Source organism: Heloderma suspectum, chromosome 5, assembly GCF_057233095.1.
Source record: "Heloderma suspectum isolate Gila_16-S chromosome 5, 16-S_ref, whole genome shotgun sequence".
Taxonomy (NCBI): domain Eukaryota; kingdom Metazoa; phylum Chordata; class Lepidosauria; order Squamata; family Helodermatidae; genus Heloderma; species Heloderma suspectum.
The window spans coordinates 99,376,936-99,400,410 of NC_139462.1; the positions used below are offsets into that span (position 1 = coordinate 99,376,936).

General features: G+C 44.2%; 1 protein-coding gene across 1 annotated transcript in view; it reads left to right on the forward strand.

Annotated features, from left to right (window-relative positions):
• The window catches only part of GABRG1 (gamma-aminobutyric acid type A receptor subunit gamma1), a 122,746-nt gene that overhangs the window by 69,578 nt on the left and 29,693 nt on the right, over positions 1-23,475 (forward strand). Inside the window, exon 4 of the mRNA XM_084856858.1 lies at positions 20,927-21,147. Within this exon, the coding sequence (XP_084712984.1) occupies positions 20,927-21,147 (221 nt within the window). The remainder of the gene's footprint in view (positions 1-20,926; positions 21,148-23,475) is intronic.

Sequence of the window (23,475 nt, forward strand, 5' to 3'; positions counted from 1 at the left end):
CAAGTAATTACTAAAAATGTTGAAGAGCACTGGGCCCAGGACTGAGCCCTGCAGTACCCCACTCGTTACCTCTCCCCAGTTTGAGAAGGTCCCATTGATAAGCACTCTTTGAGTCCGATTCTGTAGCCAACTGTGGATCCACCGGATCGTTGTTTCATCTAGCCCACTTTGAGCTAGTTTGCTCATCACGATATCATGGGGCACTTTGTCGAAAGCTTTGCTGAAGTCGAGGTATATTATGCCTACAGCATTCCCACGGTCCACAAGGGAGGTTACTTGATCAAAAAATGAGATCAGATTCATCTGGCAGGATTTGTTTTTGACAAATCCATGTTGGCTTAGAGTAATCACTGCATTGGTTTCAAGGTGCTTACAGATGGATTGCTTTATCATCTGCTCCAGAATTTTCCCAGGGATTGATGTCAGACTGACTGGTATATAGTTCCCAGGTTCCTCCTTTCTACCCTTTTTGAAGATAGGGACAACATTAGCCCTCCTCCAGTCATCTGGCACTTCCCCCGTCCTCCATGATTTCTCAAAGAGAATAGACAGCGGTTCTGAGAGTTCTTCTGCCAGTTCCTTTATTACTCTAGGTTCATCTGGCCCTGGAGATGTGAACTCATTCAAAGTAATTAGGTGTTCCTTGACCATATGCCTATTGATCTCAAGCTGCATTCCTGCCCCTTCAGCCCGTACTTTGCCTTTGCCAGGGGGTCATAGACCCTCTTTTGGGAGAAGACTGAGCCAAAGTAGGAATTGAGCACTTCTGCCCTTTCTTTGTCATCTGTTATCATTTTGCCATCCTTATTTAATAGCTGAACCATTTTTTTCCTCTGCCATTTACTATGCACATAGTTGAAGAAAACCTTTTTGTTGCTTTTAGCATCCCTCGCTAACCTCAACTCGTTCTCAGCTTTAGCCTTCCTGACGCCATCCCTGCAGTTCTGTGCTACCTGCCTGTACTCTTTCTTTGTTGCTTGGCCTTCTTTCCACTTCCTATATGTGTCCTTTTTTGTTTTCAGATCATCTCTAAGCTTGTTGTGAAGCCACATTGGCTTCTTCTGTTGTCTTCCACCTTTTCTTCTTGTTGGAATTGTTTGTAATTGTGCCTTGAGAATTTCCTTTTTTAAAAGCTTCCACCCATCTGGGACTCCTTTTCTCGTTAGCGTCACTTGCCATGGGACCTTACTGACCATTGTTCTAAGTTTATTAAAATCAGATTTCCTAAAATCCACAGTACGCATTTGACTACACTCAGCTTTTGCTTCCCTTAGAACCAAGAACTCAAGTACAACATGGTTGCTTTCCCCCAGAGTTCCTGTAGCTGCTACTTTATCCACTAAGTCATCTCTGTTGGTTAGGATCAAGTCAAGGATAGCCGATTCTCTAGTTCCTTCTTCTACTTTCTGTAGGAGGAAGTTATCTGCCACACAAGTCAGGAATTTCCTGGAGGGGCCATGTTTTGCAGAATTTGTCTCCCAACAAATATTGGGGAAATTGAAGTCCCCCATTATTACTACATCATGCTTTCTTAAAATATTAGCTATTTGCTTTTCAAAAGTTTCCTCCTCGTCTTCTCCTTGATTGGGTGGCCAGTAGTAGAGTCTGACCACCAGGTTCCTTTTATTCTTTGCTCCATTTGTTTTGATCCAAATGCTCTCAATGGGGCTACCAAGCTCATCCTCCTGTATTTCTGTGCAGAGATATGTATTTTTCACATACAGTGCAACCCCACCTCCCTTTCTGTTCCTCCTGTTCTTTTTGAACAAATTATATCTTCAATTGCTATATTGCAGTCATGAGAATCATCCCACCAAGTCTCAGTTATACCTATCAAGTCATAATTTCCCTCTTGTATTAAGAGTTCAAGTTCGTTCTGTTTGTTTCCCATACTCTGGGCATTAGTATATAGACATCGAAGACCATGTGCTTCATAGTCTGGCTTTCTTCCTACATGTGTTTGAAGACTATTATTGGGCGTTATCAGAGCTGTTCTCTCCATTGCAGTGCGTGGGCCTACGTCCATTGTTACCCCCAACTTTCCATCTCCCTTCCCCATAGGATTCAGTTTAAAGCCCTCCTGATGAAGTTCTTCATGCTGCGGCCAAACACATTCTTCCCATCCTTTGTGAGGTGCTACCCGTCCCTTGCCAACAGCCCATCTTCCAGGAAGTATAGCCCGTGGTCCCAGAATCCAAATCTCTCTCGTCGGCACCACCTTTGTCATTCACCCGGAGTATTTTTCGTTCCCTTTCTATCCCTCTTCTAACTACTGGAAGGATGGATGAGAAAACTATCTGGGCCCCAATGTTCTTGAGTTTCCTTCCTAGAGCTTCAAAGTCTGACGTGATTTCTTCGTAGCTCTGCTTGGTGGTATCATTTGTTCCCACATGGATGAGGAGAAAGGGAAGAAGGGGAAGGAAGTTCACATGTACAAAAGGATTCCCCAGAAGATTGTGCTCTAGTTGTGTACATGGGGATATTTTTTCAGATCTCCTCATCATGTGTTTTCATTAACCCTATGGTTGTGAGAGAGGGAAGCTATGGATCATTATGAATGACATTGAGACCTTCGAATACTCTAGTACAAGCTCTCACCCCAGTTCTCCCAAGTGGTGAGAACTCCAGGGGTGCAAGAATTTACCCAGGGCTTTGGTTTCCTTTGATGAGGTCACTGGAAACTTATGGCATTTTGTAATATTTGGTTTATTTACAAATATACAGGTTCAGGATAAGTGGAGATTCACAACATTAACACCCCAGTAGATTTCTGTTGCCCATTAGGTTTCTAGGTAGGCCCTTGGACCTAAAAATGCTTCCAGACCCCCAGTCTCAATTATATTTTTCTGACGCCAGCCTGATCTTCTCTGAGTCTCTCTCAGCAGTAATTCACTCAAGTGGCTTCCATTGTTCCTCACACAGACACAGGACATTCCTTAGGGGAGCAGGGAAAGGGGAAATCCAGTGGAATTTTCTCCCCACCTTTCTGGCCCATTGACAAAGGAAGCAGATTATGACCATTCAGTGAACTCAGGGATATTAGGAAGCTAGAAAACCAGGATATTTTACAACCAGAGCCACTGGGTTAAAGGGAGCCCCAAAGGTCATTTAGACCAATCCCAAACCCATAACAGTTCATTTAAGCTGTCATTTCAGATAAGACCTCTAACAGTGAATAGCAATAAGCTAAGCTTGTAAGCTGCCTTGGGGAGGATCCATTCAAATTGAAAGGTGGTTTAGAAATTTTAAAGTAAATAAATGCTGGGGGGGGCACCTTGTAACAAATAGGATTGATTCTGTCACGGAGTTCAGTATCTCCCTCTTCTCTTTGCATCAGTTACTTTAGGTGGCAAACTTTTGTAAGTACTCATTGAGTTTGTTTTCGTATTTTGGGCTACATGATTATTCAGCAAAGTGATATTGTTAGTATTCAGGGACTGATGCCAAACACCATAGTTCACAGCTTACATTTTCAAAACATTCAAAATAGATGATAATTTCAGGTAAGAGTCATGTTTGTTAAAATATTTTGATATTTTTGCATAACACTTAGCCATAAGTGGAAGAGTTAGTGCTAAAAGATTCATTACTTCAAAGATTACTGTAAGATCTTGAAATACTATTTAATTTGAGATTCATTTCTGGATTCTTGCCCATTCATGTGAGTGGCTTAAAAAGCAAAAGAACAAAAACATGCCTCCCCATAGGTTTACATTTGCCTTGCAAATGTAAACTTTCACACCATTTTTCAGATCAGTCACTGTTAGAGTTTTGTTCTGCATTCAGCACTACCTAATATATTTAATCTCTTGAAGCATTTTTGTTTTATATTATTTCTACTAGCCTTCATTTCCTTCTTCTTTCTACCACACTTTGTCATTATTCTGAACTCCCCACTTGCTGGAACATCTCATTCTCAGGATGAAGAGGAAAATGTTGGTGAAGAAAGCATCCAGGCAAGGGAGCAGAGTTGATAAGACCTCGGAGTTCCCAGCAAAATTCAAGGCAGATTTGTTGGCTCCTGCTTGTGTGAAACATCCAAAACATTTTTGAGGGAGGAAAAATGAATCAGAGAATCATAGAGCTGGAGGGGTCTTTGCAGGCCATCTAGTCTTGGAACGGACAAATCTGTCACTTTCTCCCACATTCAGATGTTTAAAATCTCAAGTTCTTTCCCTCCTGAATCTGAAGTAACTTGCAAATTTTGGTAAATTCATATCGAAAATGAACTGAAACAAAATTCAGTTTTGTATTTTGAAACCCATCTCTAATCTAGTCCAACCTCCTGTTAGATACAGCAAATTCAGAGCATGAGCATCTTCAACAGATGGCTATCCAGCCTCTGCTTGAAGACCTCCAGCAAGAGAGAGCCCATCATGCCCCTAGGTGATTGTTTCAAACTGCTCTTACCACTAAGAAGTTTCTCGTTATGTTTGGTCGAAATCTCACCTCCGTAACTTAAACTCATTAGTTCTAGGTCAGCCCTTTGTGGAAAGATGCTAGCAGTATTTCTTATGGCACTCCATCCATCAGGCCTGGCCCTCCAAACGTTGGTCTCCAACCCCATCAGTCCCAGCCAGCATGGACATTATCCTTGACAACTGACTATTGGATGGGAGCACATTTGTATCTTTTAGGGATGTCGCGAGCTCCCGACTTAGTCCGGGAGGCCAGCCAAATTGCCTGCCCCAGCCCCCCGGACACCACTTGCTGAACTCCAGGGCACAGACGGATCCAGCCGACGTGTGTCCTGGAGCTTGGCGAGTGGCCAGGAACAGCTCAGACTTGTTGCTATGTGCGCCCCAATGGCAAGAGCACCTAGGGCATGCATGGTGCCTCCTCCTGCCCAGTTGGCCATCAAGCAAGCTTCCTTGACAGCCGACCAGGCAGGGTGGGGCTTCAGCCAGCTCCCTGGCCACTAGCGGTCTCCTGCTCATAAGTAGGAGAGGGCTAGCGGCTGGGGCGTGTGCCGTGCCTCCTTCTGCCCCTTGTTGCCTCTTTAAAAGAATCAGGAGCTTTCCCAGCACCAACCACTATGTGGCAGTGATAACAAATAGCAATGGGACTCTGCCCATGCAAAGCAGAAGCTCTCTTTAATATCAGTATTGATAACACACCACCATCTCTAGAGAAATAAAATGTACAACCCCACCCCCACTCCGATCACACCAATCATGTCAGGCAGCTAAATGGCTAAAGCAAATTCAGTAATTTGAATACTGGAAGAAAGGCAATTATTAAAGAGCAAAAGGTGATTTACAAGCCTCCCAACCGCTTTAGCTTGCTGTAAATGGGTGAGTCTCTGCACTGAACTTCTGCAGTCTGCCAACACCTTCATAATTTTGCAAAAGTAAAATAAGTAGTAACTACTAAAGGATACCATGGAATGTCCCACCAAAACTTTCTATTTTTCATAGACGTTTTACCTACTCAGGGTGGCAGAGGGTCAGCAACAGGTGCAGGTAAATTATAACCTATGTAGGATAAATACATGTATCTCCCTGTTACGGCATAATTATTTGATTATTTCTGATAGTTGTCCTCTGCCGGCAGTGGCCTCCTTTTGTAAACTGGTGATGTACCGGATCTGTTGGATAATGTGGAATTATTCCTAAGGTACAGGCCTTATAATTCTTTAAATCCAAGTGTGATCACTTATACATCTCATGTTAACTGAATCAGGGTGAGACTGGAGTTGGCAAGTATGGGTTTCTGTTGGTCACACCTGCCTCTTTATCTGCCCCATCCTTTGTCCATATTCCCATATTGCCAGCAAGACTTCAGATGGAGAGAGCAACCCTATGGCCCCTAGACAGTGTCGGGGGTGGGGGTGGGTCATAGGATAGTTTGGATTCCTGGATCCAAGGTCACAGACAGCACTCTGACCTTGAACTCAGAAGTCTGAGCTCCCTGCTCCCACCCCCTCGCAGCCAGTGTGGAAAGAACTGGGCTGGCTGCCTCTTTGAGGTCGCAAAGGTGACCTTGGAGCGGAGGGAAAGGAGGTGGTTCTGGGGGAGAGGAGGGGACTGGGGAGGCCAGTTTATGAAGAATCCTCAGGCCTCCCCAGCCTCCTTCCTTCCTGGTCCACAGAACCCCAGCTAGATGGGCAAAAAAGCCTGACTAGCAAAAATGCAGCCCAGGAGGAGTGTGGTGGCAAAAACTGCCTCTGCGTTCCTTCCACTCTGCATAGGATGCCCATCAGCCTCCAAAGGCTGAGGGACATCCCAGTAGAATTGCGCCCTAAGTGGGTTATCCTCTCAAAAAAGGAAACCTTGCAAAACTGAGAGTTGTGTGAACTCTGTTAACAACATGTTGGGGAAGTGCTGCATCTTTATTCTGGAGGTGGCTGTGGTACAACTGAAGGTCATTGTAATTTATGTCTAATGAGGCCTGCACGTGATAATCACAACATGAGGTACTTGTAAATCTCAGTTACTTATCACTTCCTAAATTAGCTATCTCTTCCAAGAATTAACCTTAATTTTAACCTGGCATAAAATCATAATGAATTACTGGTAACTATCAGGAAAAGTTTGTTGGCTGCTTCTAGCAGCTGACTCTGGAGTTTGTGTGTGTGTGTGTGGGGGGGGGCATTGAGGCGCGGAGGCTTTGTCATGGAACCCACAGTGGACTCCCGTACCCTGGACATAGATCATTTCCTCATGCTGCCTTTGTACTCCTTCGGTGCTCCATCTAAGTGATACTGGCAATGCCTGATGTTGCCACCCTCTAGAGTTGTTCCTACACAGATAGGAGTAAAGACGTTCGTAAACCTAAGTGATTGCACTGTGTGTGTCAGGAAGGTAGGCTTCAGATGCATTAAAATCTAATGCCGTCTCTCAACAGAGTTTGTTTACTTGATATTTAGAGCAGGGATGGGGAATGTTATTTCTGCTGAGGGTTGCCTTCCCTTGGGGGTACTCTAAAAAGCTCCAAATGCTTTAGCCTTTCCTTGAAAGAAACATGGTCTCACCCCTTGATAATGCTGGTTGCCCTTTCAAGCTCTTACGATGTCCTTTTTGAGATGGGGTGACCAGAGCTAGGAATGAGTACCACTCATTCATAAGCCGGGAATTCCATAGAGTCCATACACTGGAGGCTTGACTTGGAGTGGACTCCATATGAAACCACCAAGAGTGCCTCAGTGGCCAGGCAGGTCTGTAAAAAGAAGGCACTCTCTCATCCCTGGAAACACCCATCAGAGGCCAAGTCAGAGACAATGCCCAGATGCCCCATGAACATGGAGGGAGCCACTGTTCCCAGGCCAGGCCAGGCGCATGTCTGTCACATGGCCATACCCCAGCATGGAACTAGGCAGAGGCAGCAGCCACAGCCAATAGAACTCCATGGTGCATTCTGCTAAAGTACAACAAGCACACCTGCTCCAAGGGTAGTTTGAATCCCCTGTGGACAAAACATTTTTACTTCCTCCTCTACTCCCACCCAAGCAGCAACAAGAAGCAAGGGAATCCTGTGGTACATTCTGCCAGGGCACACCTGTATATGCACATATGTGTTCACAGAATCTATGGCTCAGATCCACACAGGGGTACACAAATGAATGCAGACATCCTCCCAGGCTCACTAACCCAAATACCCTCAAGAAGAGAACATTTTACACTTCTCTCCCCAATACTGGTGTGGAAGATTTAGGACAACAGCAGGGAGGGGCTCCAGGGGAAATGGATGACAGCTGGAAGCAATGCACCCTGGGAATGAAACATGAAGAGGGGAAGGAAGCAACATGCACGCGCGCACACACTGCTATGGCTGCAAGAGATGTCACATAAAGGCAGGACGAAATAGCACACATGCCATTGGGGAAATCACTCACTGCACAGTAAGGTGGGGGTGAGGGGAACTCAACACTGCCACCCCACCCTGTCTGCTTTGTGCTTGATGGCTGGCCTCCAGCTAGGTAACTGCAGCAGTCTTTCCTTCTCTGGTGACCCTCAGGAAGAGGCACCTATGTCTCCTGCCCAGCCACCAGCTCCTGCAAGCACCCCAGCCTATTAAGGAGCACCACCATCTAGGTCAGGGATGGGCAAATTGTGGCCTTCCGTAAGGTTTGGCCTACAACTCCCATGATCCCTCACTCTTGGCTCTGCCGACTAGTGCAGATGGGAGTTGTAGGCCAGGATATCTGGAGGGCCACTCCTGGTCTAGGAGCCCTCCCAGTCCCGATGCACCATCCCCAGAGTCCTCACCAGCTGATTGCTGTGCTTCAGCCATCCCTCCAGAAACACTCGCAAGCCCTTCAAGGCCACCAGATGCTCCTGAAATTGTGGAGGTTGTGCTGGATGGCCTGGCAGAACTTTGTGGATGCCAGCAGCTGCTTGTTGCCAGAGATGCCTACTCTTGGTGCACACCGCCTTCACACATATTCCCCAGACTATGGACACTGGAATGGGAGAGGAGGGGTCCACCCCCACCTGGGGCTTACCCAGGTACATGTACAAGCGAAAGCAGAGTGAGGAATCCTTGAAGGTCCTTGTACACATCTTTACATTCCCTTCCAGCACTCTTTCAGTTGCTCATATTCTAGAGCAGGGATGGACAACTTGTGGCCCTCCAGATGTTTTGGCCTTCCATCTCCTACCATCGGTTATGATGGCTAGGGCTGATGGGAGTTGTAGGCCAAAACATCTGGAGCCTGGTCTAGCATGATTGTGACTTGCATGGTCCAGAGAGACGGAAGGCTGGACAGGGATGTGGGAGATGCTCACAGACCTTTCACAGACACAAATAAATCCGCACACTGCCTCTGTATGCATGTGTAGGTGTGGGGAGGAGGAACAGGGAAAATAGCATCTGATTGAGCCTTGTGGGAATCTGTGAATGGATGCTGCAGTCATACGCACTTTGGATTGCACCCATAGCATCACTTTCCTGTAAAATCGGTTTGCTTTGTATTTGTATTACATTAGAGTATTATGGCATTTATCAGAGTAATCATAAGAAGCTGATATGTTTACTTATTCTGGGCAACACAGTAATTTATTTGGATGAATAAATTGCCTTTGTCATGAGAGTAAAATTAATAGGAACTCAATTACTGAACAGCAGAAGGGTTTTGTTTGTTTGTTTGTTTTTTGCATCCCCCCTTGGATAAAATGACCAATTTGTAAAGTTTAATGGCCTATTTAAGGGATAAACAAAATGGGATGGGGGTGGGGAGACGTACCTTGGCTAACAGGAGCAGTTTTTCCCTACTGCAAAGGAATGCAATCTTTTAAATGGGATGGATCTGAATGCTGTGTGGAGAAGAATAGAATTAATTCAACGAGGGTTGTTTGGATGCCTCATTATAGCTTATTTGGTAGATGAAAAACAATGCCCAGATAAGAGATCAGAAGAGAAATTATTACAGTTTTCCCCTTAAGTAAAATGAATTGGTTCCCAAGACTATAATTATGTATCCTGTGCAAGCCAAGGCCAACCTGCTCTGCGACCTGTCAGTTGCAATTAGGGGTGGGCAAATCTGTCACTATTAAGCTCATTCCATCTCATTTCCACATCAGATTTTTTTTAAAAAATCTGCACAAGAGTCTGTATGGATTTTTGTGTGTATTTTTTGAATTTTCACACACATTTTTTGAAATGTGCGCAATTTTTTTCTGAGTGCGTGTGTGTATGTGAGCTGCATCACATGAACTGCACCGCATTTCTGAAATGTATGGATTTAGGCAGTAGACTGCATTCTAGTTTGTTTTTAGGCTCGTGAAGTCCGAATTTGGTAGATTCAGATTAAAATGGGAACGTAACACTTTTTTTGCCCATCCCTAGTTGCAATCTCATTATGGGTGACTACTGCCACAGGTTTGTGTACACAACCATTTACCATGTGGTAATGTCTGGCTTTTTTGCAAGTAAGCACTTGGTAAGCCACCCCATATTGTTCCTGCCAGAAAGTAAGGAGGATTTTTCAACTCCCTTGCTTCTCTAGATATCTGACTGTGTTCAGTGAAGTTGTCACCATGAGTAAAGACAATATAAGTGTCTGGTTGACGAAATAGTCACCATTACACATGTCATGTTTAAGTTACCTCTTGGGAAATCATCATTTATACTCACCACCTCATGATAACACAGAGTGCTGACCACAGTGACTGTCACTGTCTTCTGCCGATTGCATTTTTCTCATCAACAGTAAGTCAGTAAATGAAAAAAAGTTAAGTCCCTGCCCCCAAAGAGATATTAAGGGACATATTTTCTTCATGGTGCTCTGTTTTTGGTCACCTAAGTATGAGTGCCCTTCCTTCAAAAGCTGTGTGCCCAGCAGACAAAAGCATGCTGTTTTCTTTCTGCTCTTACATCCTAGGGTGTAAGTGTGAGTGGGAGATCTGTTCCTGCTTTCAGCATTGGACCAGGTGTTAGAGTAGGGGTGGGAAATCTCAGACGGGGGGGGGCAAATCTGGCCCTCCAGGGTTCCCCAGGTGGCCATGCCCCCTTTTCCTAGCTCCACCCTCTTTCCCCAACCACCAATTGTTCGGTAGTTTCTGGGGGTTTGTGAAGTTTTCCCCCATTCTAAAAGGTTGAAATGCCTTTCCTGAGGCTTAATTGCTGGCAGGAAGAGCTTGAAGCTACAGTATGCTGGTGTTTGTTTGTTTGTTTGGATTTTGGCCACACCCTTTTTGCCTTTCACCCTACCCACCTCTGGAATGCAGCCCTCAAGGGCTTCTCTAGCATTGAATTCAGCCCACAGGCTGAAAGAGGTTCAGCTCTACCCCTGTATTAGAGCGTTGCTGCCAAACCACTGGGGAATGAAGAGTAAACCTGGGATCCCAAATCCTCTCCACTCGTTCCTGTATTACTGCTTTTGTGTAATGCTACCGCATCGATGCAGTGATGGCTCTTGCAGGCACAAATAGTTTTCAAATGCCTTTTGATATCGTTTTGAGCTGAGAACTCCATTGGAACATTCAGAAAGTGTTAAACCCAGTGGATAACTAAGTACTGGTCCACACGTTGATCTGCGAGATATGGATACAGGCAGTTCATATCAGAATTTGCGAAGATCCAACTCCTCAAGCATCCTCACATTAGAGTGACCTTCTGTGTCACCTCTTGATGTTGATTTGTGTGTCCTAATATACTAGCCCATGGTCTCAGCAATGAAGATCTTCGCTATGAGAAGGAGGCCCTTCTCTCAGTACCACAGACATCAAAGGCACATGTGGTAGGGATGCAAAAGAGGGCCTTCTCAGTGGCTGCCCCCAGGCTCTAGAACTCTCTGCCAAGGGAGGCTAGGTTCTCTGTTATCCTTCCACCGGCAGGACATTTTTATCCAGGCAGCCCCTTGCCATATAAGCTGATCTGTTACGGAAGGGTTTTTTAATTGGTTGGCACTGTTTATTTCTTGTCTTGTTGAATGTTTACATTTATTTTTATGCTTTGTTTTAATTCAGATCTTGTTTTTCTTCTGTATTTTATTTTTAGCTGCCTTGAGCACCATTGCGGGGGGGGGGGATAAAAATAAACCTAACTAAATAAATAAATGCAGTGTTCACATTTATCAATAGCCAGATGTTAATGTGACTGAAATGCCTTTTAAAATAAAAAATATTCATGTAAAAATTAGGATTGAACCAGGTGTGGATGTGTGCGTGGGGCTCCTACTTGGTAAACAGATCAGGGTTAAAACCTGTCTTGGAATATCACTTCATAGCTCTAAGAAGTGCAATATCCTCTAAGAAGTATATAATTAGGTCTAATTTTTCATTCATGCACTGGCAAGGTGCTATTTCAACCTCTTTCATACTCCAGTGATCTGAAAAGACAATAATATAAATTTACAGTTTTTCTAATCAAGTGGATATTGTTTCCTCACTACATATTCAAACAAAGCATTCTTATACTATTAAGAAATTTATTGCATTTATTTAAAGGGTTGAGGGGGTTATTTTTGCTGCTTTTCAGGGCAGTGGTGTACAAACAAGGGCATGGTCAGATACAAAATGTAACAGCCACCATCACAAAAATATAGAATACTTTGTGACACTACTTTGAACTAGGGATGGCAGAGAATTTCTCCCCGAATCTTCGGGAGACCGAGCGCCGGCACATTCGGCCCCCTGAAGTTGGTTGGGAAATTCTCCGCCGACCCCCCGCCACCCCCCCGGGACGGGACTTACCTTCGGCGAATGTCCCTCTCGGCGGCAGGTCCCAGCGGCGGTTCAGCGGCGTTTCGTCACGGCCGGGGGCGGCGGCCGGTCTCCCGACTGGCTGCCGCCGCCGCCATTGCAAAAAAAAAAACCGAAAGTAAAAAAAAAACAAAAAACACCCGTGATAGGCTACGTAACGATTTACGTAGCCTATCACGGCTAGATTTCCAAAGTCAGCCGTGATAGGCTACGTAAATCGTCTCGTAGCCTATCACGGGTGACTTTGAAAAAAAAAAGCGCGTACGCAAATGGCGGCGCCCATGGGGCGCCGCCATTTGTGTTCCTTATTTTGGCACGTCTAGTCTACGTAAATCTTTACGTAGACTAGACGTGCCAAAATAAGGAACGCAAATGGCGGCACCCCGTGGGCGCCGCCATTTGCGTACGCACTTTTTTTTTTTTCTAAAGTCACCCGTGATAGGTTACGTGACGATTTACGTAGCCTATCACGGCTGACTTTGGAAATCTAGCCGTGATAGGCTACGTAATTCGTCACGTAGCCTATCACGGGGTCTTTTCTTTTTTTTACTTTTTGTTTCGCGGCCAGGGAGACGGGGCACTTCTCCCCGGCCTGAATTTCGGCCGGGCGAGGCGGGATGCCTCCCCCCCTCGCCTGAACTTCGGGGGGAGAAGCGAAGCACCTCCCCCCCACCGCGAAGCCAAGCTGCGAAAAGGTAAGTGACTTTCGTACATCCCTACTTTGAACGCAGAAACCAGTTACGAATTCAATGGAAGGAACTTTAAGCAGAAAGGTCTTTACTGCTCACTTAAACACCTGCACAGAAGGGGCTAGGTGCATGTCAATAGGAGGGGGGTTCCACAGTGTTGAGGGCCACTGCCGAGAGACCCTTATCACTTTGTGCATGCCGGCTTAACACATCTGATATCCCTGACGTAGATCTTACTGTATAGGCAGGATTATCTGGATTAAGGCAGTCCCTCAAATTGCCTTATTGTCCTGTCACACAACTCTGTGCAAGTTATTTGCTTGGCTGCTCGTAGCCCATAATAGAAAACCATAGGATCTTTAAAAAAATATATCTGGGATCTGTATGTGTAATGCTTATCTATTCTCTCTATTAAAAAAATAAATCCAGTTCTCAGCATTCCATCGCTGCTTTGATTCTGGGTGGGATCACCAGTTGCACAGACCAGGTTTTGCCCCTGCCCGCAGGCGGTGCCCCCTTTGGGGACTTTTTTTCATATAAGTGACAGCCATTCACTCCAAGGGAGAAAGGCAGCACACTTGGGAGCGCAGGCACTCAAAGAGATTGCTTGTTAGCTGTGTGTCTTTAAAGGCACGCAGAGAAGCACTGTAACCCCAGGAGCCGTTGCAATATACAAGCCTTCCCATTGTAGTCACTTTTCTAGTTGTTGCTATTCAGTTGCCTGGCCTTTGATTTCCCCCATAAGATGCAACTAGGCCAGAGTCCTCAAAGCTTTTTTTTTTTTTTTAATGCCATGGATCCACCTTTCATGATAATATCAGGGATGGCTCTGCTCTGCTTCATGCACACATGTATATGCACCATTTACAGCCCATGTGACCAGAATACCTGATCATATTGCATATCTTCAATTCTGACTCTTCCACTAACCTTCAGTAATGTTACGTTTTTGTCCTCGCTTTTCCCCAAAGAGTTCAGGGCAGTAGCCCTTTGATCCTGACAACAACCCTGTGAAGGAGGTTAGGCTGAGAGATAGTGACTAGTCCAAGTTCATGCAGTAAGTTTCATGACTGAAAGGCGGGGGGGGGGGGTTAACTCATGTCTCCATGGACACTCCACCCAGTACATGACACTAGTTCACATAGAGCATGTTGGCGTAGTGATGATGAATCTGAAATACACAGAGGGTACATTGGGGAGGGACCAAAGCGCAGCAGTAGAGCACATCATTTGCATTCAGAAGGTCCCAGGTTTTAGTCCCTGGTGATGTCAAAAGCCTCTCCTTGGGACCTTAGAGAATCCCTGCCAGTCAGATAGACAATAGAGATGGACAGATGAGTCTGGTCTGTGTCAGTTTTGCATGGGTTCAGTTATACCTCCATTTCATTACTGTGAATTATGCTGTGAGTTTAAAAAAAAAAACCTGCATGAGAATTCACATTTAAATCGACCATATTTTGCCTAAAATATGTATTCTTGTATTTATTTTTCCTAAAATATACACATTTTTGTGTGCATTTTGAAGCCGAGAACTGCTTCACAAAATGTGGAAAATCTGAAGGATAGCTGTGATCTGATCCAAATTCACATTTAAATCAAACACATTTTCCCTAAAATATGTATTGTATGCATTTTTCCTAAAATACACACATTTTTTGCATGCATTTTTGGAGCCGGGAGCTGCTTTGCAAAATTTGGAAAATCTGGAGGATGTGTTCTGATCCACATATTTGCCTGGGACATGTGAATTAGGTCAGTTCACATAAAAATGTGGACTGAATGAAATCCTTGTGCGAGCATCCCTGGCTGGGAGACAATATGTGGCTAGATGGACAAATGATCTGGGGCTGGTATAAGGCAGCTTCCTGAATGGATGTGTGCACCTATTGTAAGGAGGTCTGTGTCTGGTACAGGCTGTGTTGTGTTCCCAATATGAGGTGCTTGGATAAAGGCAGTTGTATTTAGTATCTGGCATATGGAAAATTTATTTGAATCAAACCACAAGAGCCATGCTAAGATATGGCCCATGAAAGTAATAAGAAGAAGAATAAAAAAGATAAAACAGGCCACAGAACAGGACATGAAACACTGGCAGAAATTGTAACTTGCAAATACATGTATAGAGGTGATTCAGCAGTCACAGCAAGACTCCTCAGTGAAATCTAAATGAGTGATGTTCCTCCTTTGATCTGCTGCTACTGTATTAAAAACATTAATCCAGCTTTTTGAAGGAGGAACAATGTGACCATGTCACAGCACGGGGAATTTATCAGTTTACATACATAAAATCCAGGCATGGTTACTGGAATTAGATGCCTGAAGTTAAACTCTAGATCTGTAACTGGATGAAGCTAATTTTCAAGAGCTTGGCATCCATCAACTCATATATATATAATGTGTATGTGTGTGTGTGTGTGTGTATGCACAACTGCAATGGGGGGGTACCTATTGTGTGTTGCTTAGCTCTGTTTCCTCGTATTGTAGAAACCAGATTGCCTAATTATAACTAAATACAAAGAGTCACATCACAGGTTAGTGGCACACAGCCAGTTCAACATTTTCCATTGATGCCAGTCATCTCAGATCTCCGTCACACATTACCATTTTTAGGTGTACACATAAGATTTTAAATGTACTCAAATCTGTCGGTCCTGATTTCTTCACCAGAAGCCAACACCCTTCCGGAAGGATTTGCACTTGGCAGCTGTGTCAAGGAGAAATGAGCATCCATGCTGCTTCCATCCTGCACTGACTGAAGGGAGCGGGATTGGAAAGCACACTGAAAGAGCCAGTTGACCCAGTAGGTGCTTGAAGGCCAAGCATACCTCCAAAATACAAAGTGTAAATGCAAACAAACACATCAGGAAAGTGTGATGGGTGCAGCTTCTTGTTACATTTTATTTATTGTTATTGTACTTCACTTCTGGCAGTGAAGCCCCACAATGAAATGTGTGTGCGTCCACCTGAGACAAAGGAGCCAGAAATGGAGTGGCCAGTGAAAGTGACATATGAGTAGGGATGTACGAAAGGTACTTAACTTTCGCGAATTATGTTTATGGTTGGCGTGGAGGCATTCTGTCCCTCCCCCTGGAATCCTCACCGGGGGGGGGAGGCGCTCCGTTCCTCCCCCCCCCCGGAATCCTGGTCGGCCGGCTGTGCTCCTCAGCGATTCTGCTGAGCCGCCGGCTGGCTCCGCCAGCAGCCGGACATCCGGCCGCTAGCTAGCAGGGACGCAAATGGCGGCGGCTGTAGCTGCCGCCGTTTGCATCCCTGCTGTCAGCTGTGATAGGCTACGTAAATGTTTACGTAGCCTATCACGGCTGACTTACAAAAACAAAAACGTACATATGCAAATGGCGGCGGCCAAGGCCGCCGCCATTTGCGTTCCTTATTTTGGCACGTCTTAGTCTATGTAAACATTTATGTAGACTAAGACGGCGAAAATAAGGGAAATGCAAATAGCGTAGCGTCTACGCTATTTGCGTTCCCCTTATTTTCACCGTCTTAGTCTACGTAAATGTTTACATAGACTAAGACGTGCCAAAATAAGGAAAGAAAATGGAGGCGGCCTTGGCCGCCGCCATTTGCGTACGTGCGTTTTTTGTTTTTTTTAAAAGTCAGACATGATAGGCTACATAAACATTTATGTAGCCTATCACATTTTTTTTAAAACCTAGCCGTGATAGGCTACGTAAATTTTTACATAGCCTATCACATTTTGTTTTTTTTTAACTGGAAATGGCGGCAGCTGGTGGCGGACGGTCAGAAGACCGGCCACCTCCGCCGCCACCACCAGGAAGATCCGTCCAAGGTAAGTCTCATCCTGGGGGGGCGGGCCGTTCAACCACCGATTTCAGGGGGTCGAATGCGCTGGCATTCGGCCTCCCCGAGATCCGTGGCGGAACTTTCGTACATCCCTACATATGAGACTTGGTTTCAACCAGTCCTATGCATTGTTACTCAGACGTAAAGCCTATTGAGTTGATTGGAATTTAATCCCAAGGAATTGTGCATAGAATTGTGACTGGAACCTTGTATTCATTCTGGGAGGGAAAAGGGGAAGTTGCCACTGCACCCTTCCTCATCAGTCTGGTGGTACCTTGGAGGTTGTCTTCATCTTTGCAGAGAAACCATTTGCAGTTTGCTCCAGCAGCTGCTGCCAGAACCAAGTCCACATGGCTTCTTTACAAAAACAGCCACTATTTCAGAGGATTAGATTTGGCAGTGAGAGGTCTTCAGTGGCAGCTTCTCCTTTCCCATTGAGGCCTGATCCAGATTGCATTACTGTGCTGGTTTGGGGCCACACACATTTGATTTTCCTATAAAATAAACGTCAGCTTAAGTGTGCTTTAAAAAAGAAAAAGAAAAGCCATGATTATCTTAACGAGTTGGTTTTTGTTAACTGTTTTTGAAAGGAATATCAGATGTGAACATAAATTTTTAACAGAAATAAATGGAAGTATTTATATAACAGAGATATTAACCTAAATATTTAATAGAAATAAATGGAAATGTTTAAATATACTGCAGACTATACGTTTTATAGCACTGAGAAGAAAACATAAGGTTGGATATTATCATGGAAAATTTTGTTCCAAAAATTAACAAATAACAGGATTTTTCTATAAACTGATACATTGGTGAGCTTTGTTGCCCTCTTATATAATAGGTTATTTTTGTGAGCAAGTAGTTTGGCCCTAAAGCTGGAATCCTAAGTCTGGTTACATAGAGTCAGTGGGGCTTTCTTTTAAATCTACTTCCACAGGATTGTGCTGTAAACCTCTATTGTGCACAAGATAGACAGGAGACAGATAAAAAGACAGACAACTGAAAGAAAACGTGTCTAGAATGTAGTCAGGGAAGAGAGACCAGAGAGCGAGAGACTCCTACAGTCCACTGGTAATGTAGCCTGGGGGAGAACATGTGCATTGGCATTTATTAGTAGGGCTATCCACTACTTTGGTCTGTCTGAAGCCCAAACTCCGAGCTGAAATGGGGCGCTTCAGACTGCTTCGGGCTGCTTCCGAGGCGAGACGGAGGGGTCATGAAGCAGGTTGGGTTGTTCCAAAGTCCTTTGACATGCTTCAGGTGATCCAGAAGCCCAGCTATGTCTCCGCCCAGCTCCTTACCTGGGCCCTTGGGATGTGCGCTGTCAGCCATCTTCTTGCTGCAGGGAGTTGCCATTTTTAAAATGGCGACTCCCTGTATTTTCAGAAGTAGATCCTATGCAAAGATTTGGCCAGCCGAATCCCACTTCAGAACCACAGCAGGTTGCCCCGCCCCCCCAAATCAGCCCGAAGCAAATCGGGCCTGCCTCGGATGCTCTGAATTGGCCTCCGAGGTAGATCAGGGGGTCCCTTTACAGCCCTATTTATTAGTACTGGCCTCTAGTTCTTCTATGTATTCCTATTAGTCACATAAAGTATGAGTTTTTGCAATTTCTAGGATTAGTATCTAGCTGTTTTATATCTCTCTGTCACCTTTAAATATTTAATTAACCATTCTAGCACAAAAATGGACATAACCAACCAGGAATCCATACTTCGCAAGACAGACAACCCATTTCAGTGGGGATTGCAGTGAAGAATTTTCTGGAAGATTTTGCCATAATGATTAATTACATTCCTGTTTCATCTCCAGGTGATGGGAGATAAGCCCCCAAAGTCCAATTCTCATATAACAAGATTGACAAGTTAGCCATTGAAATGTGTTAGTTTTTCGGATAAGAGATATTTTCCAGCCATTTGCTTTTAGTGAGTCTCACTAGTCACATTTGGGGAACTTTTTGTCCATTTGACATCATCTGTTAAGTTGATAATAGGGATGTGCAAATCAGCAAAACTTTAGCTTGTTGATGTTCTCCCATTCCACCTCAAAGTTCATCCCAACACACATCCATATCAGATTGAGAGCTATTTTTTTCACACAAAAATGGGTATTTTTAGACACATTTTTGAAATGTACATATTTTTTGCCCATTGATTAAAGCGTGCTTGTGTGCATTTTTCAAAAGTACACATTTTTTCATGTGTACTTTTCAAATGTATGCATTTTTCTGATGCTTCTGTTTGTTCTCATTCTGCAGGTTGCATCATAAACTCATAAATGTACAGACTTTGGCCACAGATTCCATTTGGGTCTGCGTTCGGTTCTGGGAGGTGCAAAGTGGGTAAATTCTGCTCAAAAATTAACTGAAACAAATTTCCCATACATCTGTAGTTGATAGTTATCAACTGATAAGCCCAGGAAGATGTCAGCAAACAGCACTCATGGCACAGATGGAGAATGCTGGGGGCCCACAGGGCCCACCCCAATTGATTCCAATAATCCCCCTTTTTTAAAATTTAGACCCGAGTGCTGAGAAATGAAGTGCTGGGCCAGGCTGCTGCAGCCACTGCCATCTTCAATACACCAAATGCCTCTGGGCCATGAATCAACCATAGTGCCCCCGTGAAACCCTGCTTCAGGGACCAGAGGCATTCTGGGGGAATGTAGATGCCAGTGACTGGCTGCAGCTGCCTGGCCTTCTCAGCACTGGGCTGAGGGAGTACCTGGTGGCTAGAGCTGCTGCTCCTTTCAGCCCTGCGTACCACTGCCTATGTCCACGCCACTGGCCACTGCCACCTGTCCCCACCACATTCTGCCTGCCCCTGCCTCTCCCTGCTGCCACTCCTGCCACCTGGCAAGCTCATTTGGGGTGGGGGGACAAGGATTTCACAAGTTCCCCATCAAACTTGTATGTTTGCTTTCACTGAAGGTATTGCCTGAAAACTCTGTGAATGAAAGCCAATTTCACCATTGTCACTTGATAAGATGGCCATGTGAACCATCTATGTGGCTTGGTGTATGTCTCGATCCAAGGGTCTTTTCAAGCTAGTTTCCTGCGATCCGTTGCTCCATGATGTAGTTCAAAACTGGGGAGTGGATGTTTCTCTCCAGGATGCTGCCCCCATGCAGAATGGAAGTGAGCCATGTGGGCTGCTCTGCCTGTACTGGCCCTTGGACCAGTGGAGAGCAGTCTGAGATGACCCGTGTTGGGGCCACAGAGATCAGAAGTGTTAAGACCACACTAGATCCTCAAAATGAGGGTAGTGTAGACATGCCCTTTAACCTGCCCTCACTTAGGAACTAACCTGTAACCTGGATTCCACTTTTAGAATGCATCTTACATTATTTTAACTTCACAAAATCTGTTTTCTTTCTCTTTTCCCCCTCCTTTCTCCCCTTCTCTCATAGGGATGGACAAATCTGTCAATTTCAGTTTCTCTCAGTTTCTCAGTTTTCCAATCTTAAGTTTGGTTGGGCTTGAACTTTGAGAATTCCTCAAGTCTTGAGTTCAATTCATCCCAGATGTTGAATTTTAAAATAAAAGAAAAAAAAGTTTGCATGATCATTTGTAAGCATTTTGCACACATTTCTCTGAATAAATGCATTTTATGTATTTTGCTTAATGCACATGTTTTTGCAAGCAATTTCCCAAATATAATGTGTTTTTGGAAGTTATTTTCCATAATATACATATTTTTGTACGCATTTTTGGTTGGAGAACTCCACTGAAAAATTTGGAGGGGTGCGTATTTTGAAGGATTACCGAGTTTCGGTTTGCAGAGTGGTTCAGAAGTGCTAAATTAGGTAAGTTCACATTAAAATGTGAGCTGAATGCATTTCTCCCCCATCCCTACTCTCTCAGTGTATGTTTCCTTTCATCCACCATGTCTGTCTGTCTGTCTGTCTGTCTGTCTGTCTGTCTGTCTCTCTCATAAAGGTAGCTGTCGCACCAGTGGTGCAACCCATCTTAAATCATGCTCCACCAGTGAAGACCCATGCCCTAAAACACAGCTTTGACACCTGATGACTGAGGCACATGCTCCTTTTGTATTCACTCTTGGCATAGCTAGATGTCGTGCAAGTTTTGTTATTGCACCGTCTAATATTTCTTTGGTTAAGTACGTTTTTATGACTATTGCCCAAGCTACTTTGATGGTGCAGGGTTCAGAACATAGGATCAGATCCTAGCCATGGGTTTCAATGCTGTTTTCTATATACTGTTCACCTTAATATTTTATGCTGAAATTATTGTTTCTCTTTTTTTAGGAGTACACCATAGATATTATTTTTGCCCAGACTTGGTATGACAGTCGCTTGAAATTTAATAGCACCATGAAAGTACTTATGTTGAATAGCAATATGGTTGGAAAAATCTGGATTCCAGACACTTTCTTCCGAAACTCAAGGAAATCAGATGCCCATTGGATCACAACTCCAAACCGTTTGCTTCGAATTTGGAGTGATGGACGAGTATTATATACCCTAAGGTAGAGGTGTTTGTCAAAAAAAGAGAAGCATTTATATAACACTATTATTATTTCCCATTAATAATTGTTAATTCAGCTGTTCATATTTCAAGTTACAGTATTTGCAGCCTGATCCTGTGCATGTTTACTCAGAAGTGAGTCCCACTTTGTTCAATGGACATTACTTCAAATAAGTGTGCATAGGATTACTGTCTAAGTAACTGAGCATTGCTGGGCAAAATATCCTGTCTAGAATTCTGAAAGAACTACAGCAGGAAGCCATTTCTATAGCTATCTGCATCCATTACACAGAAGTAAACACCCTAGTCTTATGCATGTTTATGTAGAAGTGAGTGCCTCTGAGTTCAGTAAGAAGTACTCCCAAGAAAATATGTGATCACAATTTCGTCTTAGGACCAAAACAGACATTACTTTAAATCTGTGTCTAACAGCTGTGTCATCTGTTCATTATTACTCTAGAATAGGCACGGGGGCCCTGATCCAGACCTTAAAAGCCTCCCTATTACCCATACTAGTGTCCTGATTGGAATCATGCCCCCTGTACCTATTGTAGGAGCATTTCTACATGAGGCTTTTATTGTGCACTTGTGATTGGTCACTCATGTTTTTTTGTGGGCCCTTTACATAACGCTCTCAACTTCCAGGGCCCCTCCCACCCTTCTGGTGAGTAAGGCTGAATTCTCTATGGGGAAAAGGTGATAAGGGACCTCAGAGCGCAATAGGTTTCTGTTGAAATTCTGGAGTTGTGCAATATTGCAGCGCCATCTGGTGGCTGTATAATGAAACATATAAAACTTATCCAGAAAGGAAAAAAACGGATGAAGCCACATGAAAAGGAGCCCATCTTAATCCTGCAAGGAATCCAGCAGCAGAAGTCCCAGTAAGGGTGTGGGATTTTAGCCTGGTGTAGAAATACTCTAGAGCTGCTAGGCGCAGATTTAAAGTAATGTCTGTTTTGACCCATAGGGCTGCTTCACACAGGACCTTAGCTGACATGAGTGTCAGAATAAGTGCTTACAGGCAGAGCAAGAAAGTTCTAAATAACTTTTGCAGCCCTTACTCCTGTTCTAAATAACTTTTGCAGCCCTTACTCCTGGCATTTCCCAGATCACCAGTGTTATTGTATCCATCTTCATTTTACTTTTTTTAGCCCCAATTATTTTCTCTGAGGGCACAATCCTATGCATGTTTAGACAGAAAATAGTCCTACAACTCCCAGAATTCCCCAGCTGGTTGTAGGATGTTTTTCTGTCTAAACATGCATAGGATTGTTCTGTGACCTAAATATATGTCCAAAATTGTATGTGGTTAGACATAGGGTGGATGAATCTGTCAGTTCGGTTTCTCATTTTTCCAGTTCTAAGTCTGTTCCATCTTGTTTCCACATCAGTTTGTATGTGTGTGCTTTAAAGGGCCACACTAAAACGTGTATGCATTTTTCTGCAAATTTCTGCTAACATACATATTTTGTACATATTTTTGCCAAATATGTGCATTTTTGTACACTGTTTCCCCTGATATATACATTTTTGTACACAAGTTTTGATTGGTGTACTACATCACAAAATTTGGAGGAGAGCAATACTGAAGGATAACTATATTTTGGCTCACTCCCAATCCCTCATTAGACACCTTGAAGTTATAGTATAGCTCAGGAGATATCTCCTCCTTCTCCATGGCTGTCCCCCATTAGTGTGCCATTTTATTCAGAACTGTATTATTATTACTTTTGAGAAGAAACGTAAACTTTCTTTTGTAGCACCCTGTAGTTGCTATAAATTAGTCAAAATAATACCCTTTTATCAATGTCTGGAGACCAATAAGGACGGTTCTTTCTTATGTTTGTATTCCTCCAGGAAGTTCAGCATTGCATTCCTAGAGGTTATCTCATTTCTCCTCACAACAACCTTGTGAGGAAGTCTTGCTTGAGGAATAGCAACTGTCTCAAGATCACCCAATGAGTTTTATGGCTGAGTGGGGATTTGAGCCCGCCTTGGTTCCAACACTTGATCCACTATCTCACACTGTCCATTTTAGATTGGCCAATGAACTGCACCCAAGAACGCACAGGGGCACTCCTCTCACGCCCAAGTAGGCATATGAGCCAACTCTCCCTTTATTGCACATCCACAAGGGTAGGAATGTTTTCCCTTTCTCATACACATGCCGCTCTTCATCTCATCTGTACTCACAGCCTTGGGCTAGGAGCTTTGAAGAGCATCTCCAAGGAGGAAAGTGGCAGTGCTCTTTGCTCCTGTTGCTGCTTTCACCTCCCCTAAAAGTCTCAGTGCAAGGCTGACACAACCTGGAGAGAGAGAGGGAGAAAGA